Source organism: Leptopilina heterotoma, unplaced genomic scaffold (assembly GCF_015476425.1).
Source record: "Leptopilina heterotoma isolate Lh14 unplaced genomic scaffold, ASM1547642v1 Lhet_60, whole genome shotgun sequence".
NCBI classification, from domain to species: domain Eukaryota; kingdom Metazoa; phylum Arthropoda; class Insecta; order Hymenoptera; family Figitidae; genus Leptopilina; species Leptopilina heterotoma.
The window spans coordinates 3,560,595-3,577,138 of record NW_025111138.1 but is presented as its reverse complement, the minus strand read 5'-3'; the positions used below and the strand labels follow the sequence as shown (position 1 = coordinate 3,577,138).

The 16,544-nt window shown below is 25.7% G+C and overlaps 1 protein-coding gene across 26 annotated transcripts in view; it reads left to right on the top strand.

Moving 5' to 3' along the window:
• Positions 1–16,544, top strand: part of LOC122509423 (twitchin) — a 90,636-nt gene that overhangs the window by 36,393 nt on the left and 37,699 nt on the right. For all 26 annotated transcript variants that reach the window (XM_043623490.1, XM_043623494.1, XM_043623504.1 and 23 more), the window contains 19 exons: positions 519–644; positions 741–885; positions 1,265–1,404; positions 2,784–2,928; positions 3,103–3,369; positions 3,613–3,966; positions 4,071–4,277; positions 6,153–6,461; positions 6,701–7,291; positions 7,447–7,752; positions 9,917–10,219; positions 10,398–10,682; positions 10,777–11,088; positions 11,600–11,902; positions 13,561–13,842; positions 14,034–14,333; positions 14,454–14,753; positions 15,047–15,328; positions 15,455–15,763. In XM_043623490.1, the coding sequence (XP_043479425.1) occupies positions 519–644; positions 741–885; positions 1,265–1,404; positions 2,784–2,928; positions 3,103–3,369; positions 3,613–3,966; positions 4,071–4,277; positions 6,153–6,461; positions 6,701–7,291; positions 7,447–7,752; positions 9,917–10,219; positions 10,398–10,682; positions 10,777–11,088; positions 11,600–11,902; positions 13,561–13,842; positions 14,034–14,333; positions 14,454–14,753; positions 15,047–15,328; positions 15,455–15,763 (5,266 nt within the window). The remainder of the gene's footprint in view (positions 1–518; positions 645–740; positions 886–1,264; positions 1,405–2,783; positions 2,929–3,102; positions 3,370–3,612; positions 3,967–4,070; positions 4,278–6,152; positions 6,462–6,700; positions 7,292–7,446; positions 7,753–9,916; positions 10,220–10,397; positions 10,683–10,776; positions 11,089–11,599; positions 11,903–13,560; positions 13,843–14,033; positions 14,334–14,453; positions 14,754–15,046; positions 15,329–15,454; positions 15,764–16,544) is intronic.

The following is a 16,544-nucleotide window of genomic DNA, read 5'->3' as shown; positions in this document are numbered from 1 at the left end:
ATAATCTTCTTTCTGAAAATTTCCGAAAATAATCTGCTGTTACTCTTCGATCTACAGATTGCTTTATGTGCCTTTGTACATAAGAAAATTTACTATAGTTATTTTTATACTTATAAATAAATATTTATATTTACCTATTTTTTCATTGTATAAAATTTTTTTTCTATTTATGTCTAGTTTTTTTTTCTTTATAGAATTTTATTTTATTTACCTTTTATCATCGTTTATTTTTTTTTCGCCTTTTATCGAATTTTATTTTTTTTATTACAATTTGAAAAGTTTATTTTTTATTTTACTTTTAATGTTGTCTACTATAATCGTTTTTTTTCTCTCAGGAGAAATAAAAAAATCACTTCTTTTAAGGTAAAAAGAGGTTTCTTATTCACTTTAAAAGCGACCACTTTTATTATTCTGAAGAATCGAAAAAAAATTTCATTTTATTGATTTTTTTTTATTAAAATTATTTAGGAGACGTTTTTCAATTTCTAATAGTAAATTTTTATTTATTGCAAATCTAGAAACAAGATTCCTTCTTGAAACCACTTGTGGACAGACATGCGAAGGAAGGAAAAGACAAAAAGGTCGTTTTCGAGGCCAATTTCTCAAAACCAAATTGCAAACCCAAATGGTTCTTCCGTAAAGATGTGAGTATTTTAGAGAGTATTATCGATTATGAATTAAAATACAAGAAAATAATTAGGTGTTGATTTCTTAACTAATCGACCGAATTTTTCCTACAGGAATTATTCCCTTCATCAAGATATAAATTCAAGAACGAGGAAGATCTCTATCAACTTATCATCTCGGGTCCTAAAGTCGACGATACTGGAAAATACACAATCGAAATTGGCGGAATTTCCTCGACTGCTTTCCTTACAGTTGATGGTAAAATGAATTTTAAATTTTAAATTTTTTATTTTTAATTTAACAATTTTTAAAATTGACATTAAAAAACAGTTTTTAAATTAACTTTTGTTTATTTTTCTTATTTATTAGTTATTAATTATTATTTATTTTATTTATTTCTTATTTGTTTTTTAGTTTAATTTATTTTTCTGAATTATTAAATTAAATTTCAATTAAATTAAATTAAATTGATTTGAGTTAAATTGAACTAGATTGAATTAAATTGAATTTTAATTCAATTAAACTAATTTTAAATATTTAAAAGTAAATTCTGAAATCAATAAAGCAAATTACATAAAATCGAACTTAAGTTCTTTAATTATTGTCAAATTAATAAAAACAAATTCTTATTGTTTAGAACCTGATCCTACTTACAATTTCGTGAAACCATTGGCGAAGAAGACGAGTGGATTCACAAAGCACGAGGCTTATATTGAATGTACTGTCAATTCTAATATGGCCAAAGTTGAGTGGTTCAAAGGAGAAAAGAAATTGGAGGTAAACAAAATTTTTAATAATTTCAACAAAAAAAAATACAATTTTAATTGATTTCTTCGAAAATTTCAATTATTTTTAAAAATCTTGTAAAAATTCTCCGAGAAAATTTAATTATTTTTAAAGATAATTTAATTTTTTACAGGAGTTCAATTTTAAAAAAAAACTTGTAATAAAATCCAATTCAAAAATTCAATTATTTTTAAAAATAATTAAATGTTTGCTGGAATTGAATTATTTTAAATACAATTTTAATTGAATTCTAGGGAAAATTCAATTATTTTTAAACATTTTTTTAAAATTCTTTGAAAAAATTCAATAATATCAATGAATAGTAAATTTTTCATAGGAATTCAATTATTTTTAATACAATTTTGATGAAATTCTTCTCAAAAATTCAATTATTTGTAGAAATAATAAATTTTTTTCACTGGGATTCAATTATTTAAAAAAGTTTTAATAAAATTCTATAATTCTATAATTCATTTTAAGAATTTTATCAACATTTTTTTAATAATTTAATTCTTTCGAGAAAATGTAATTAAAATTGTATTAAAAATAATTAAATTCTTGAAAAGATATTTATTAAAATTCTTTAAAATAATTGAAGTGTTTTGACAAATTTATTGCAATTTTCTTGAAAATAAATGAATTTTTTAAAAATAATTTTTACTGAAATTTTTGAAAATAATTGAATGTAAATAATATTTTTTTTAAATAATTGTATTCTTTCGAGAAATTTTAAAAAAATTGTATTGAAAATAATTCATTTTTTTCTGAAACGTTTTATTATTTATGAAAATATTTAAATTCTTGCGAAGAATTTTTCTGTTTATGCGAAAATACTTGAATTCTTGCTGAGATTTTTACAATTCATAAAAATAATTGAATTTTTTGAAGGAATTTTATTAAAAATTCTGAAAATAATGATGTTTTTTAATGAATTTCATCAAAATTGTTAAAAATAATTGAATTTATATTAAAATTCTTGAAAATAGGCAAATTTAATTAATATTTTAAGAAATAATTGTATTTTTTCGTGAATATTAAAATTGTATTGAAAACAATTGAATTGCTCTAAAGATTTTTATTATTTTTGAGAATAATGAAATTCTTGCGACAAATTATATATTAAAATTCTTGAATGAGTGAATTCTTTAAATTTTGAATCTGTAGGTAATCATTCAAAAATTGATGTTTATTTTTGAAAATATAAAATTTTCTATTTACAAAATAATACAAAAAATGGAATATACCGCGTTCCGCGCGTATCATTTGCTAGTTATTAATAATGTAATAAAAGTATTTTATTATTATAATAATAAAGGTATTAATTAAAAAATGGAATAATTAATTTAAAAATCTCATTTTAATGTTTAAAGGATGGAGATATTTACAGCATATCGAAAGATATGTCAGGTGTCTGTAGATTGGCAATTAAAAATGCAACTCTAGAAGATAGTGGCGACTATTCCTGTAGAATTTGCAAGCAAACAGATAGAACAGATACAGTTCTAACCATTGTTGGTGAGTTTAAAAATTTTATTCTTGACAAATTTTATTATATTTTGTTAAAAAAAATTATTTTTTGTTTGTATTCAAATTTACAACTAAAAAATATTTTTTGAACTGAATTTTGAGATGAATATTAATAAAATCTGATGAATTTGATGAAATAAATAATTATTTTTTGTACTTTAGAATATCCGTACAAATTCGTGAAGGTCTTGAAACATCAAACGGCAACTGAAAAAGAAACCATAACTCTTCTTTGTGAGCTCGACGATGCTGCGGGTGAAGTGAAATGGTTCAAAGGTGATCAAGAAATTCAGTCCGACAAGAGGGTGCAAGTAAAAGAGGAAGGAAGAAAACGAAAATTGATCATCAAAGACGCAAAAGTCACCGACGCTGGAATGTATTCTTGCGTGAGCAATGCCGACAAAACTGAAGCTGAACTCATTGTTAATTGTAAGTAAATAAGAAAAATCTATAATTTATTATTTATGAAAATAATTGAATTCTTTCGAGAAATTGAATTTTAAAAAAATTGAATTCCTGAAAAGAATTTTAATATTTATGAAAAAAGAGTAAACAAAAATGAGTAAATAAATAAAAGGAAACAAATAAAAATATTAAAGTTTGAAATAAAAAAATTATTATTTGAATTTCAGTAAGGATTTTAATTAAAAAAATTTAATTTTTAAATTCTAGACTTGAATCGCTTCAATAAGAAGCTAAAGGACACGACGGCGATCGAGAGGGAAAAACTTGTTCTCGACGTGGAACTTCAGGATCAGACGGCACCAGCCGATTGGTTCTTCAATGGAAAGAAAATTGAGCCCAGCGAACGTGTTGAAATTAAAAATTTGGGCGGTGGAAAACATCAACTCGTCTTCAATAAATTGGAAATGGGAGACGATGGTGAAATTACCTGCGAAAGCGGGGAACTCAAGAGCAGTTGTATACTCACTGTGAAGAAGGGCGAGAGTAAACCAATTCCTGAAATTCCCGACAAAGTCGAAGGTCCTTGCAGTGCGCCCATCTTCTTCACTGTGCCATACAAAAGTACGAATTGTTCTATTTTTTCCAATTAACTTTTTTTTATTACAAAATTAGTAGACAGATACGAACGATTTTCTTTTATTTATTCCTCTTTTTCTGATGAATAGTCGAGGGCACGAAACAAACTCCGGTGGAGGCGAAACTGATGAAAGACGGCAAAGCCCTGCCACTTAAGGACGTCGAAATTGTTGTTGGAGAAGACAAGATCACTTTCAAGATCAAGAAACCTCAGCATGATCAAACTGGCATTTATCAAGTAAAAGTCAGCAATGGACAAGGAGAAGAAGTTAAAGACGTTTTCGTCAATATGCAAGGTACGAAATAGTGATTTTATTCCTTAGAGAGAAAAAAATTAAACTATTTATTACACTTTAAAAGAAATGTTTAATATTTCTTTGTCAGCATTTAAAAAAATTGTTTTTATTTTTTTTAACTTGTTTTAATCTTTTAATTTTGAAAAATTGTTCTAATCTATATTAATAATCGTTGTTAGTTTTTGTTTACTTCCTTGTTTCTAAACTTTTTAAATAATTTTTCTTTGCAAATATTTTCAATTTTAAAACTTATGTACTGAATAACATTGAATTCTTGTAAAGTATTTATAAAAAAATTTTGAAATTAATTGAATTCATTTGAAGGATTTCATCAGAATTATTTTGAATCATTGAATTCTATCAATATTTTTCATTAAAATTGTGGTGAAAATAATTTACTTCTAGTAAAGAATATTATTTATAAAAAGAATCGAATGCTACCAAAGAATGTTATTGAAATTGTTTAAATATAATCGAATTCTTCCAAAGAATGTTATTAAAATTATTAAATACTAAAAATAATTTAATGTTTTGGAAGAATTTTATTAAGAATTTTGAAAATAATAAGATTCAATCGAAAAAGTTTATTAAAATGTTTAAAAATAATTAGTTTTTCTTAAGACTTTTATCAAAACTTGATAATAATTGAATTTAATTAATATTTAAAACATAATTGTATTCTTTTCAGAAATTTTATTAAAATTGTATTCAAAATAATTGAATTCCTTTAAAGAAATTTTTTAATTATACAAATAATTGAATTCTTTGAAAGAATTTAATCAGAATTTTTGAAAAAAATTGTTTGATTTAAAAGAATTTTATCAACAATATTGAAAATAATCCAATTCAACTAATATTTTTAAAAATAATTGTATTCTGTCGTGAAATTTTATTAAAATTATATTAAAAATAATTAAATTCAACCATGGAATTTTATTATTTATAAAAATAATTGAATTCGTCTGCAGAATTTTATTGTTTAAGTAAATAATTGAATTTCTCCAGAAAATTTTATCATAATTGTTGAAAATAATCGAATGTAATAAATATTTTTAAAAATAATTGTATTCTTTGGAGAAATTTTATAGAAATTGTATTAAAAAATCGAATTCCTCTGAAGAATGCTATTAATTTTGAAAAAAATAAAATTCTTTCGAGGAATTTAATTAAAAATGTATTGAAAAGTATTGAATTCTTATAAGCAATTTCATTGAAATTTTTAAAAATAATTGAATTCTTTGAATAAATTTTATTAAAAATTGTATTATAAGTAATTGAATTTCTCTGAAGAATTTTATTACTTATAAAAATGATGAATTGTTTCGAAAAAAATTCAAATTCTTTTGAGGAATAATTGAATTCTTTTAAGGAATTTTATTAAAATTTTTTTAAAAATGATTGAATTCTTTTGAAGAATTTTTTTATTAATAATGAAAATAATTGAATTTTTTCAAAAAATGTTTTTTCAAAATTGTTGAAAATAATCGAATTTATTAATAAATATTTTTAAAAATAATTGTATTCTTTCGAAACATTTTATTAAAATTGTTATTAAAATAATTGATTTCTTCCGAAGAATGTTATTATTTTTGAGAATAAATGAATTCTTAAGAAAAATGTTATTACAATTTTTGAAAACAATAATATAATTAAGAATATTTAATAATGTACTTAATAAGTGAATTTTTTTAATCTTGAATCTGAAATTACTTAAAAATTTATGTTTATATTTGAAAATAAAAAAATTGTTTAATTTACAAAATAGTAATAAATGGAATAAAGCGTTTAGCGCGCTGATGCTTGTAGCATTTACTAGTTTTTAATAATTGTTCTAATTTTAAAAATTTTCATATTAATATTCTATTTTCTTTGCAGAGGTTCCATCTCCACCGCTCGATGTCGATGTCAATGAAGTATTCCAGAGTTCCTGTGTCGTTTCCTTCAAGCCAAGCAAGGACGACGGTGGTTCACCAATAACGAAATACGTCATCGAACGCCTCGACATGAGTCTCAAATCACAATGGGACAGTGTGGGTGAGGTAGCGCCTGGTGAAAAATGCGTTTACAAAGTCGAAGATCTGGTGGCAAAGAAGGAATACAAATTTAGAATCCGAGCTGTAAATAAAATCGGTTCCAGTGAACCTGCCCTCTTTGCCAAACCCGTTTTAGCCAAAGATCCATGGGGTTCGTATTTATTTTCTCTTTAAATTTAAATAATAAAAATTCTAAACTATTAAATCCATTTTTGCCTGTTATAACTTTTCGGATTAAGAAGAAAATATTTTTCTATTTATTCTTAATTTTAGTATTATTATTTCCTCTTTATTATTATTTATTTTTTATTATTTACTCTTTATTTTTCATTATAAAACATGAAGATGATCGAGAAAAAAGCAAAATACTAATTCAAAATTAATTTACAGACGAACCCGGTAAGCCGACGAACGTTGAGGTCGTCGACTGGGACAAGGATCACGCGGATCTCACCTGGATGAAACCAGAGAACGATGGAGGTGCACCAATAACGGGCTACATTATTGAATACAAGGAGAAGTTTGGAAAAGAATGGGTGAAGGGCAAAGAAATTGATGGCGATGTCACCAAGGCAACAATCGATGGACTCAAAGAGGGAACACAATACGAATTTCGAATTCGAGCTGTTAATAAAGGCGGTCCTGGTGAACCGTCCGATGCAACGAAGCCAATAATTGCCAAAAGCCGTTTCGTCAAGCCCTACATTGTCGGCGATGGTCTCACGAATCTCGTCGTTAAAAAGGGCCAAGTCATCAAGTACGACATTAAATATGCCGGTGAACCAGAACCCGAGGTCCATTGGTTCCTGGGCGAGAAGGAACTCGTTCAAGATTCAGCCGAGAGAATTACAATCGACAAGTACGAATTGAACACTGTTCTCACAATTCGAAAGACAACGCGACCCGATTCTGGAAAATACAAATTGGTATTGACCAACAGTTCAGGCACTTGCGAGAGTAAAGCCGATGTCGTTGTTCTAGGTAATTTTTATATTAAACTTTATCGTATATTGTACATTTTTTTCTTTCTATTAAAAAAATCCACAGGGTTAAAAAAATAAAAATGAAAAATATTTACAGTGGAAAAAATAGTTTGAAAATGAATTTGATATTTAGAATCGAAAAAATTGTTGCAGATAAACCGTCAATGCCATTGGGACCATTGTTGGCCGAAGAAGTGCGCTCCGATCACGTGACAGTGAAATGGAAGAAACCGGAAGACGATGGCGGAACCGACATCACGGGATACGTGCTTGAAAAAATGGATATGGAAACTGGACGCTGGATACCAGCTGGTGAAGTTGGACCCAATGAGGATACGTTCACCTTCCAGGGTTTGACTCCAAAGAAAAATTACAAATTCCGCGTAAAGGCTGTGAACAAGGAGGGTGAATCTGAACCACTCGAGACGGAGGAAGCCATCAACGCGAAAAATCCCTACGGTAGGCAAAATATTCTCTATTTAAACACGCAACTTAATATTTTAGTTTATATTTTTTTAAAATACTTTTTATACTTTTTATACTCTTTATTCTCTTTATTCTTTCAGACACAAAAATTAGATTTTTTTTTCTGATTTCCAGACAGAATTTTGACTGTTCCCCTGACCCTAAAGAAAAAATATTCATTTAGTTTTTTAAAATAAATATTTAATTTTTATTCTTATTTTTCCATAAAAGTTAAGACTTTAAAACTTTTCAAATCTTTTGAAATTGAATAATTTTTATAAGAATCATAGTAACTTATCTAAAATTATTTTCAACATTTTAATTTTAAATTTGAAATTAAATTTTATATTAATTATTAATGTATTGAAAATCATTGAATTTCTTCGAAGGATTTTATTAAAATTTTTCATAATCCTAATTAAATTCGTTTGAAAAATTTCTTTGAATTTTGTTAAAATAATGCAGTTTCTTTAATAATTTTAATTGAAGAATTTAAATGTAATTTAATTTTATGAACAATTTCTTCCAATGTTGTAAAATAATCGTGTTTCTTAATAATTGAAATAAAACATTTAATTACTGAATTAAATTAAAAATTATTGATAAAAAATTAAACAATTTTATTAGTTTTTATAAATAATTAAATTCTTTTGAAAAATTTGTTTGTGTTTTTTTTTAAATAATGTAATTTTTTGATTAATTTTAATTGGACATTTTGAAAATAATTTAATTAGACAAAGAATTTTTCTTAATTGTTGCGGTGAATTTTACTAGTACTTATAAAAAAATTGAATTGTTTCTAAGGATTTATTAAATTTTTAGAAAATAATTGAATTTTTTAAAAAATTTTATAACAAATTAAGAAAAAAATTGAATTTTTTCGTGAAATCTTATACAAAATAATTAAATTGTTTCATTGGATTTATTAAAATTTTAGATAATAATTGAATTCTTTCGTGAAATTGTATCAAAATTTTGTAGAAAATAATTGAATTCTTCTGTAGAATGTTATAATTTATGAAAATAATTGAATTCTTGCAAAGAATTAAATTAATAAAAAATAAATAAAATAAATAAAAAAAATTATTTTAAAGTAAAAGTCGTAATTTAATAAATTTTTTAAATTAATCTAAAATTTTAAGCCACACAAGAGATTTTGAAAGTAATTGAATTCTTTCGAGAGGAATTCACTTACAATTAGATTGAAAATTTAAAAAATAATTAAATACTTTCCAGGAATTGAAATAAAATTACACTGAAAATAATTGAATTCTTATAAAGAATTTTATGAACTTTTTTCAAAATAATTAAATTCTTCCGAAGAATTTTATTATTTATCAAAAAATTAAATTTCTACGCAGAATTTTTTGAATATTTCATTGAAAATAATTGAATTTATCTGAAGAATTTCTTTATTTATAAAAATAATTCTGTGAATTAATTTCTATTAATTAAAAATACGATTTTTTTAAAATTTATTTTCTAAGGAAAACTGAATTTTATTGCCTTCTTTTATATGTAGAATTAAAAAACTAAATTTTAGAAAGTTCATATTACTTTTATTTTTATTAGTTTAAATCTTTATTAATTCAATTTTAATTAAATTTAATTCTTTTATTGAATTTTATTAAAATTTTTGAAATAATTGAATTGCTTTGAAGAATTCTATTAAAATTGTATTCAAATTATTTGAATTCAGCTGAATAATTAAAATTCGTTAGATTAATAGTTTTTAAAATAATTGTATTGAGAAATTTTATTAAAATTATATTGAAAATAATGGAATTTCTGTGAAGAATTTATTAAAAAAATTTTAAATAATTAAATTGTTTTAAAGAAGTTCATTAAAGTTTTTGAAAATTATATATAATAATAATACCTAATTATTGTTAAAAATGGGTAGAATTTCAAGTTAAATTATATTTTTTCAATATATTTATAAAAGTTACTGGACAGCAAAATTCAGAATTATTCTACGAATTCTAGAAATTGAATAGTTTTCCAGTACTTTTGATATAATTTCCCTGATTTCTCTGATCAATTTTATTTTTCCTGATCTTTCTCTGAATTCTCTGATTCTCCTGTCTTTATATTCTTTTTAGTTTATAGAACGAAATTAATTATTTTCGTAAAGTCATAGTTTTTTTTTAATTTCTAGACGAGCCTGGCAAGCCAAGCAAACCCGAAATCTTCGATTATGACAACGAGAGTGTGTCTTTGAGATGGAAAAAGCCGGACAGTGACGGTGGCCGACCAATTACTCACTACACTGTTGAAATGAAGGACAAATTTTCGCCCGATTGGGTCGAAGTTGCAAAAACAAAAGACGACAATCCGGAAATTAAAGTCGATGGACTTAAGGAAAAAATGGTCTATCAATTTAGAGTACGAGCTCACAATAAGGCTGGATCTTCTCAGCCTAGCGAGCCAACTGACAATCATGTTTGCAAACACAAAAATTGTAAGTACATTTTTCTGTCTAAACAAGAAAAACAATAAGCAAAGATTTTTTAAAGTAAAATCTAATTTCTAAAGAACAGAAACATTTTTTTCTTACTAAAAAAGAAAAACAAAGATTTTTGTAAGTTAAATCTAATTTCAATAATTTAATTATAATAATTTAAACTTAATTTTTACAGTGAAACCAAGAATTGACAGAACAAACTTAAAATCCATCATTATCAAAGCCGGACGTACTCACAAATGGTCAGTGGATGTTATCGGTGAACCTCCACCAGAATGCAAATGGATTTGGAGGGATAACATCCCCCTGACAAACACCGAACGGATAAAAATTGAGAATGTCGAATATCATACCGATTTTACTGTTATCAACGCTGTGAGAAAGGATACTGGAAAATATACTTTGGTCGCTGAGAATGTTAATGGAAAGGACGAAGAAACAGTTGAACTCACAGTTCTCAGTGAGTTACTCCAATTATTTGTTTTTTATTAAGTTTTAAAGTTATATTCTTATTTTTAATTACGATTGTACTCATTGTTTAAATTAATTCGCAGGTAAACCGGATCCACCGAAAGGACCACTCGTTGTGTCTGACGTCACGAAAACAACAGCTAAGGTCAAATGGGAAAAGCCCGAGGATGACGGCGGAAGTCCCATCAAGGAATACGAAATCGAAAAAATGGACACAAGAACCGGCAAGTGGGTGCGTTGCGGTAAAATTCCCGGCAATTCGCCCCTCACTGAATTCGAAATCACTGGACTTAATCCAGGAAGTGAATATAAATTCCGTGTCACTGCTGTCAACGATGAGGGAGATTCGGAGCCTCTTGAGAGCGAGCGGGGTGTGATTGCAAAGAATCCATTCGGTACGAAGCACTTGAATTTAATTTTATTTTCAGTTTTTAATTTTTATCCTGTACAAATCCTTGTATTCGATTTTATTTTCAATTTTCATTCTTTACGAATCACTCGCATTCAATTTTATTTTCAATTTTCCTTTTTAACGAATCACTCAAATTCAATTTAATTTTTTTCTTCCATTTTTAAAATTATTAAATTAATAAACTTATGATTTTAAGAAAATTAAATGCAAAATTCAAAGAAGAGAAACTTTTTGAGAAAAAAAATAAAAATCACACAAGAGGATAAAAATATTTTAAAATTTCAATTTTTAACGAATTACCTAATTTCAATTTAATTTTAATTTTTGAAATTACTGAATTAGTGAAAATATAATTTTTGAAAAATTAAATGCAAAATTTAAAGAAGGAGAACTTTTTTGAGAAAAAAATATAAACTAGACGAGAGGATAAAAATATTTTAAAAATTGAGAAGATAAATAGGACAAGTTGTTAACGATTTATTTATTTATTTTAGATGAGCCATTGAAACCGGGAACTCCTGATATTGTTGATTATGATAACGAATCAGTGACCATCAAGTGGGCCGCTCCAGACTTCGATGGTGGTGCTCCGATTGAGAAGTACATCATCGAGAAGAAAGATCGTTACAAGCCGGACTGGGAGAAAGCCATTGAAGTTTCTGGCAGTGAACTTACAGCTAAGGTTCCCGATTTGAAGGAAAAGGGCGAATATCAATTTAGGGTCATTGCTGTTAACAAAGCTGGACTATCGCCACCTTCAGATGCCTCAAAGATGCAGATCTGTAAATTCAAAGCACGTGAGTAATTCAAATTTTAAGTCTTATTATTTATTCAGTTATAATTTATTAAATTATTATTTATTCTATTATTGCTTATTAAATTATTAATTATTCAATTAATATTTATTAAATTATTATTTATTCAATTATTATTTTTTCCATTATTGTTTATCTTTTAAATTAATAATCGTTGTATTCCAGTAATCTGTTCGTAGTTTGAAGTTAGTTATTGTTTGCTTTTTTGTTTCCTAACTTTTTGAATAATTTTTCTTTTTAAATGTTTAAAATTTAAAAATCATTTAATTCTTGGCAAGATTTTTATTAAAATTCTTTAAAATAATTCAATTGTTTTTAAGAATTTATTTTAAAATTCTTGAAAATAGTGGAGTTTTTTTTAACAATTTATACTGAAAATTTTGAAAGTAATTGAATTTTATCAAGAATTCAATTATTTTCAATAATTGTAATAAAATTCATTGCAAAAAGTCAATTTATAAATAATAATAATCTTCGTGAAAAATTCAATTATTTTTATATAAATAATAAAATTATTATCAGACTTTCACTTATTTTCAATACAATTTTAATTGATTTTTTCGAAAATTTCAATTATTTCTAAAAATCTTGTAAAAATTCTCCTAGAAAATTCAATTATCATAAAAAATGATTGAATTTTTCATAGGATTTCAATTATTAAAAAAACTTTTAATAAAATTTAATTCAAGAATTTAATTATTTTCATGAATAAAGAAATTTTCGCTGGAATTCAATTATTTTAAATAAAATTTTAATTGAATTCCAGGGAAAATTAAATTATCTTTAAATTTTTTTCAAATTATTCGAAATAATTCAATAATATCAATAAATACTACATTTTTCACAGGAATTCAATTTTTTTAAATACAATTTTAATAAAATTCTTCTGAAAAATTCAATTATTTTTAAAAATTTTACAATAATTTAATTATTTGTAGAAATAATAAATTTTTTCGCAGGGATTCAATTATTTGAAAATGTTTTAATAAAACTCTATTCAAGAATTCAATTATTTTCAAAAATAATTAAATTGTCGATTTACTAAAAATCATTGAATTCTTGTGAAGAAGTATAAAAAAAATTTGAAAATTAAATTTAAATATTAAATTATGTTAAAATTATTCATAGAAAATTAAATTCTTTTAAACAATTTTATTAGAGTTTTTGTAAATAATTACATTTTTTTTTGACAAATTTAATTAAATTTTGCAAAAATAATAAATTTTTTTAAAGTAAAATTTAATTTAAAATTTTGAAAATAATTTAATTCTTGCGGAGGATTTTACAATTTATAATTACATTTTTTGAAGGAATTTTATTAAAAATTTTGAAATTAAAGTTTTTTTTAAAAGAATTTCATCAAAATTGTTGAAAATAATTGAATTTATATTAAAATTCTTGAAAATAATCGAATTTAATTAATATTTTTGAAAATAATTGTATTCTTTCGAGAAATTTTATTAAAATTGAATTGAAAATAATTGAATTGCTTTGAAAAATTTTATTATTTATGAGAATAATTATATTCTTGCGAATATATTTTTTTGAATAATAAACAAGAATATTTAATATTATGTATTTAATAAGTGAATTCTTTAAATTTGTAAATTTTTTAAATTTAAATTTTTCTTTCTTTCCAGTAAAACCAAGAATCGATCGAACAAACTTGAAAACAACTATTGTCCGAGCCGGAAAGCCTATCAAATTCGATGTTGACATTCGAGGTGAACCACCACCGGAAGTCACTTGGTACCAAGTGGGACAAGTCGTGAAAACCGAAGGCAACATTGAAATCGTCAATGTTGATTACAACTCAAAATTGAACATCACCGATTGTATACGAAAAAATACTGGACTCTGGAAAATTAAGGCTGTCAATCCTCACGGCGAAGATGAGGCTGAAGTTGACATCACTGTCCTTTGTAAGTTTACAAATAGAACTTTAAATTAAATAGCTAATGAATATCAATTCGAAGTAACAGAAATTTTAATTAAATAGCTAATAAAAATTAAAACGAACTAATAGAAATTTTAATTTAACAACTAATAAAAATTAATAGAAACTAAAAGAAACTTTAATTAAATGGCTAATAATAATTTTGTGTCACTTCAGCTGCACCTGGAAAACCGAAAGGTCCACTTAAAGTATCAGACATTACGAAGAATGGCTGCAAGCTCAAGTGGGAAAAACCGGAAGACGATGGTGGTAAACCAATCACCGGTTATCAAGTCGAGAAGCTAGATAAAAATACAGGTCGATGGGTGCCTGTTGGTCGGACAAACGACACCGAACTGGAAGTCAAAGGTCTGCAGGAAGGTCACGATTACGAGTTCAGAGTGAAAGCACTCAACGAAGAGGGCGAATCTGAACCATTGACAACCGATGGATCAATTAAGGCCAAGAATCCATTTGGTGAGTTTCTCCAATCCATTTAATTAGAATAACTCTTTTTATTGTTCAATTATAAATTATAATTTTAACTCACAATCAGTTAAAAGGTTAACATGAAAAATAATGATTGTCTTCTTCTAGACTTATCCGGAAAACCTGGAACTCCCGAATTAGAAGACTGGGACGTTGATCGCGTCGATCTCAAGTGGGAACCGCCAAAGGATGATGGCGGTGCTCCCATCACTGGATATGTTATCGAGAAGAAAGAGAAATTGGGACACTGGGAAGAGGCTTTGGTCACTGATTCCCCTCTGCCGAAGGCTCGTGTTCCTGGATTAAAGGAAGGTGGCACTTATCAATTCCGAGTTCGTGCCGTCAACAAAGCCGGTCCATCCGAACCCAGTGAACCAACCAAACCTCATATTGCCAAAGCTCGTTTCTGTAAGTATTTTCTATCAATTAGTTTTCATTTCAAAATTCAATTTATTTTCAGAATTTAATTCCTCAGAAGTTATTCTTTTTTAATTTTATTAAATCGATCACTCCGAGTCAATCAATTCTTTTGAATCAATTTCGTGTTTTTTCTTAATTTTTATTCATTATTTTATTTTTAATTTTGTCGTATTATTTTCTTCTTTTACTTTTGGTAATTAGTAAAAATTGCATTTTCGAATTTTGTAAGACAGGTAAAAAAAGTAAAGAAACGAAGACAATTAATTTATTATGATTTTCAGTGAAACCGTTTATCAATCGTGACAAACTGGGAACAGTGAAAGTACGAGCTGGTCAAATAGTCAAACTTGACGTTGATGTCAAGGGTGAACCGCCTCCAACTATCACCTGGAGTTTCGGTTTGAGACCCCTCGCCACGAGTGCAAATGTCAAAATCGAAAATGAAGATTACAACACTAAACTTCAAATGACAAATACCACTCGCGCTGACACTGGAAAATACACAATTAAAGCTGTCAATGATTCCGGCCATGACGAAGCCGATGTCGAAATTATTATTCTTGGTAAGTTTACAAAAATCAAACAAAATTTAGAAATTAAAATTAAATTAATACCTAGTTTATTAAAATTATTTAAAGGTTTATGAAAAAATAAAATGTGCCTCTCGATTAAAATACAATTTATTTTAGACAAGCCTGGCAAGCCTGAAGGACCGTTGGAGGTGACCGACGTCCACAAAGAAGGTTGTAAACTCAAGTGGAAGAAACCTAAAGACGATGGAGGTCTTCCTCTGAACAGTTATATTGTCGAAAAAATGGACGTCACCACTGGACGATGGGTACCAGCAGGAACTGTTCTTGATCCTGAGAAAACGGAACACACCGTCACTGGTCTAGAACCCGGAAAGAAATACGAATTCCGCGTGAAAGCTGTTAATGAAGAAGGAGAATCGGAACCACTCCAAACGGATACTGCCATCTTGGCTAAGAATCCATTCGGTAAGTTTTTTAATCCGATAATTTAAGAAAACTATACTTAAAAATTTATTTTTATTTATAATATTAATTCTATATTCTTAAAATTATCGCCGACGCTCAGCTTCGAGAATTATTATTTGAGATTTTTAGAGACAAAAATGTCAATCTCGTCTCTTTTATCCACCTAGGAAGTTAAAAACATTTGCAGAGTACTTTTTGTTTTGAAACCTAAAAACTAGGAAAAAAATTGTTTTATTCTTTTCTGTTTCGTCAAAAAAATAATTTTTGACGCTCAGCATTGACACTAATTTTCGAAATTTAATTTTATACAAATTAAATAAAATTCTCTTTCTTTTTCTTAATTAAAAAAATAAATCAAAATTGATGAAAATAATTAAATTCTTTCAAAGAATTTAATTATAATTGTACTGAAATTAAGTGAATTTTTCTAAAGGAATTTTATCAAAATTTTCGAAAATAATTGAATTTCATCTAGAGATTTTATTAAAACAATACAATTATTTTCAAAAATTTTAATAAAATTCATCTTAAGAATTCAATTATTTTTGTAAATAAAAAAATTCTTTACAAGAATTCAATTATTTTTATAAACAAGATACAATTCAATTTAATGATTTTGAATTAAATTTAACTGAAATGCCTCGAAAGAATTAAATTATTTTAAAAACTTTTTATAAAATTCTTTGAAAGAATTGAACTATTTTCAAAAAAATTTTTGAAAATAATTTAATTGTTTCCAAGAAAATTAAAAATTTTTCGAGGAATTTAGTTAAAATTGAAT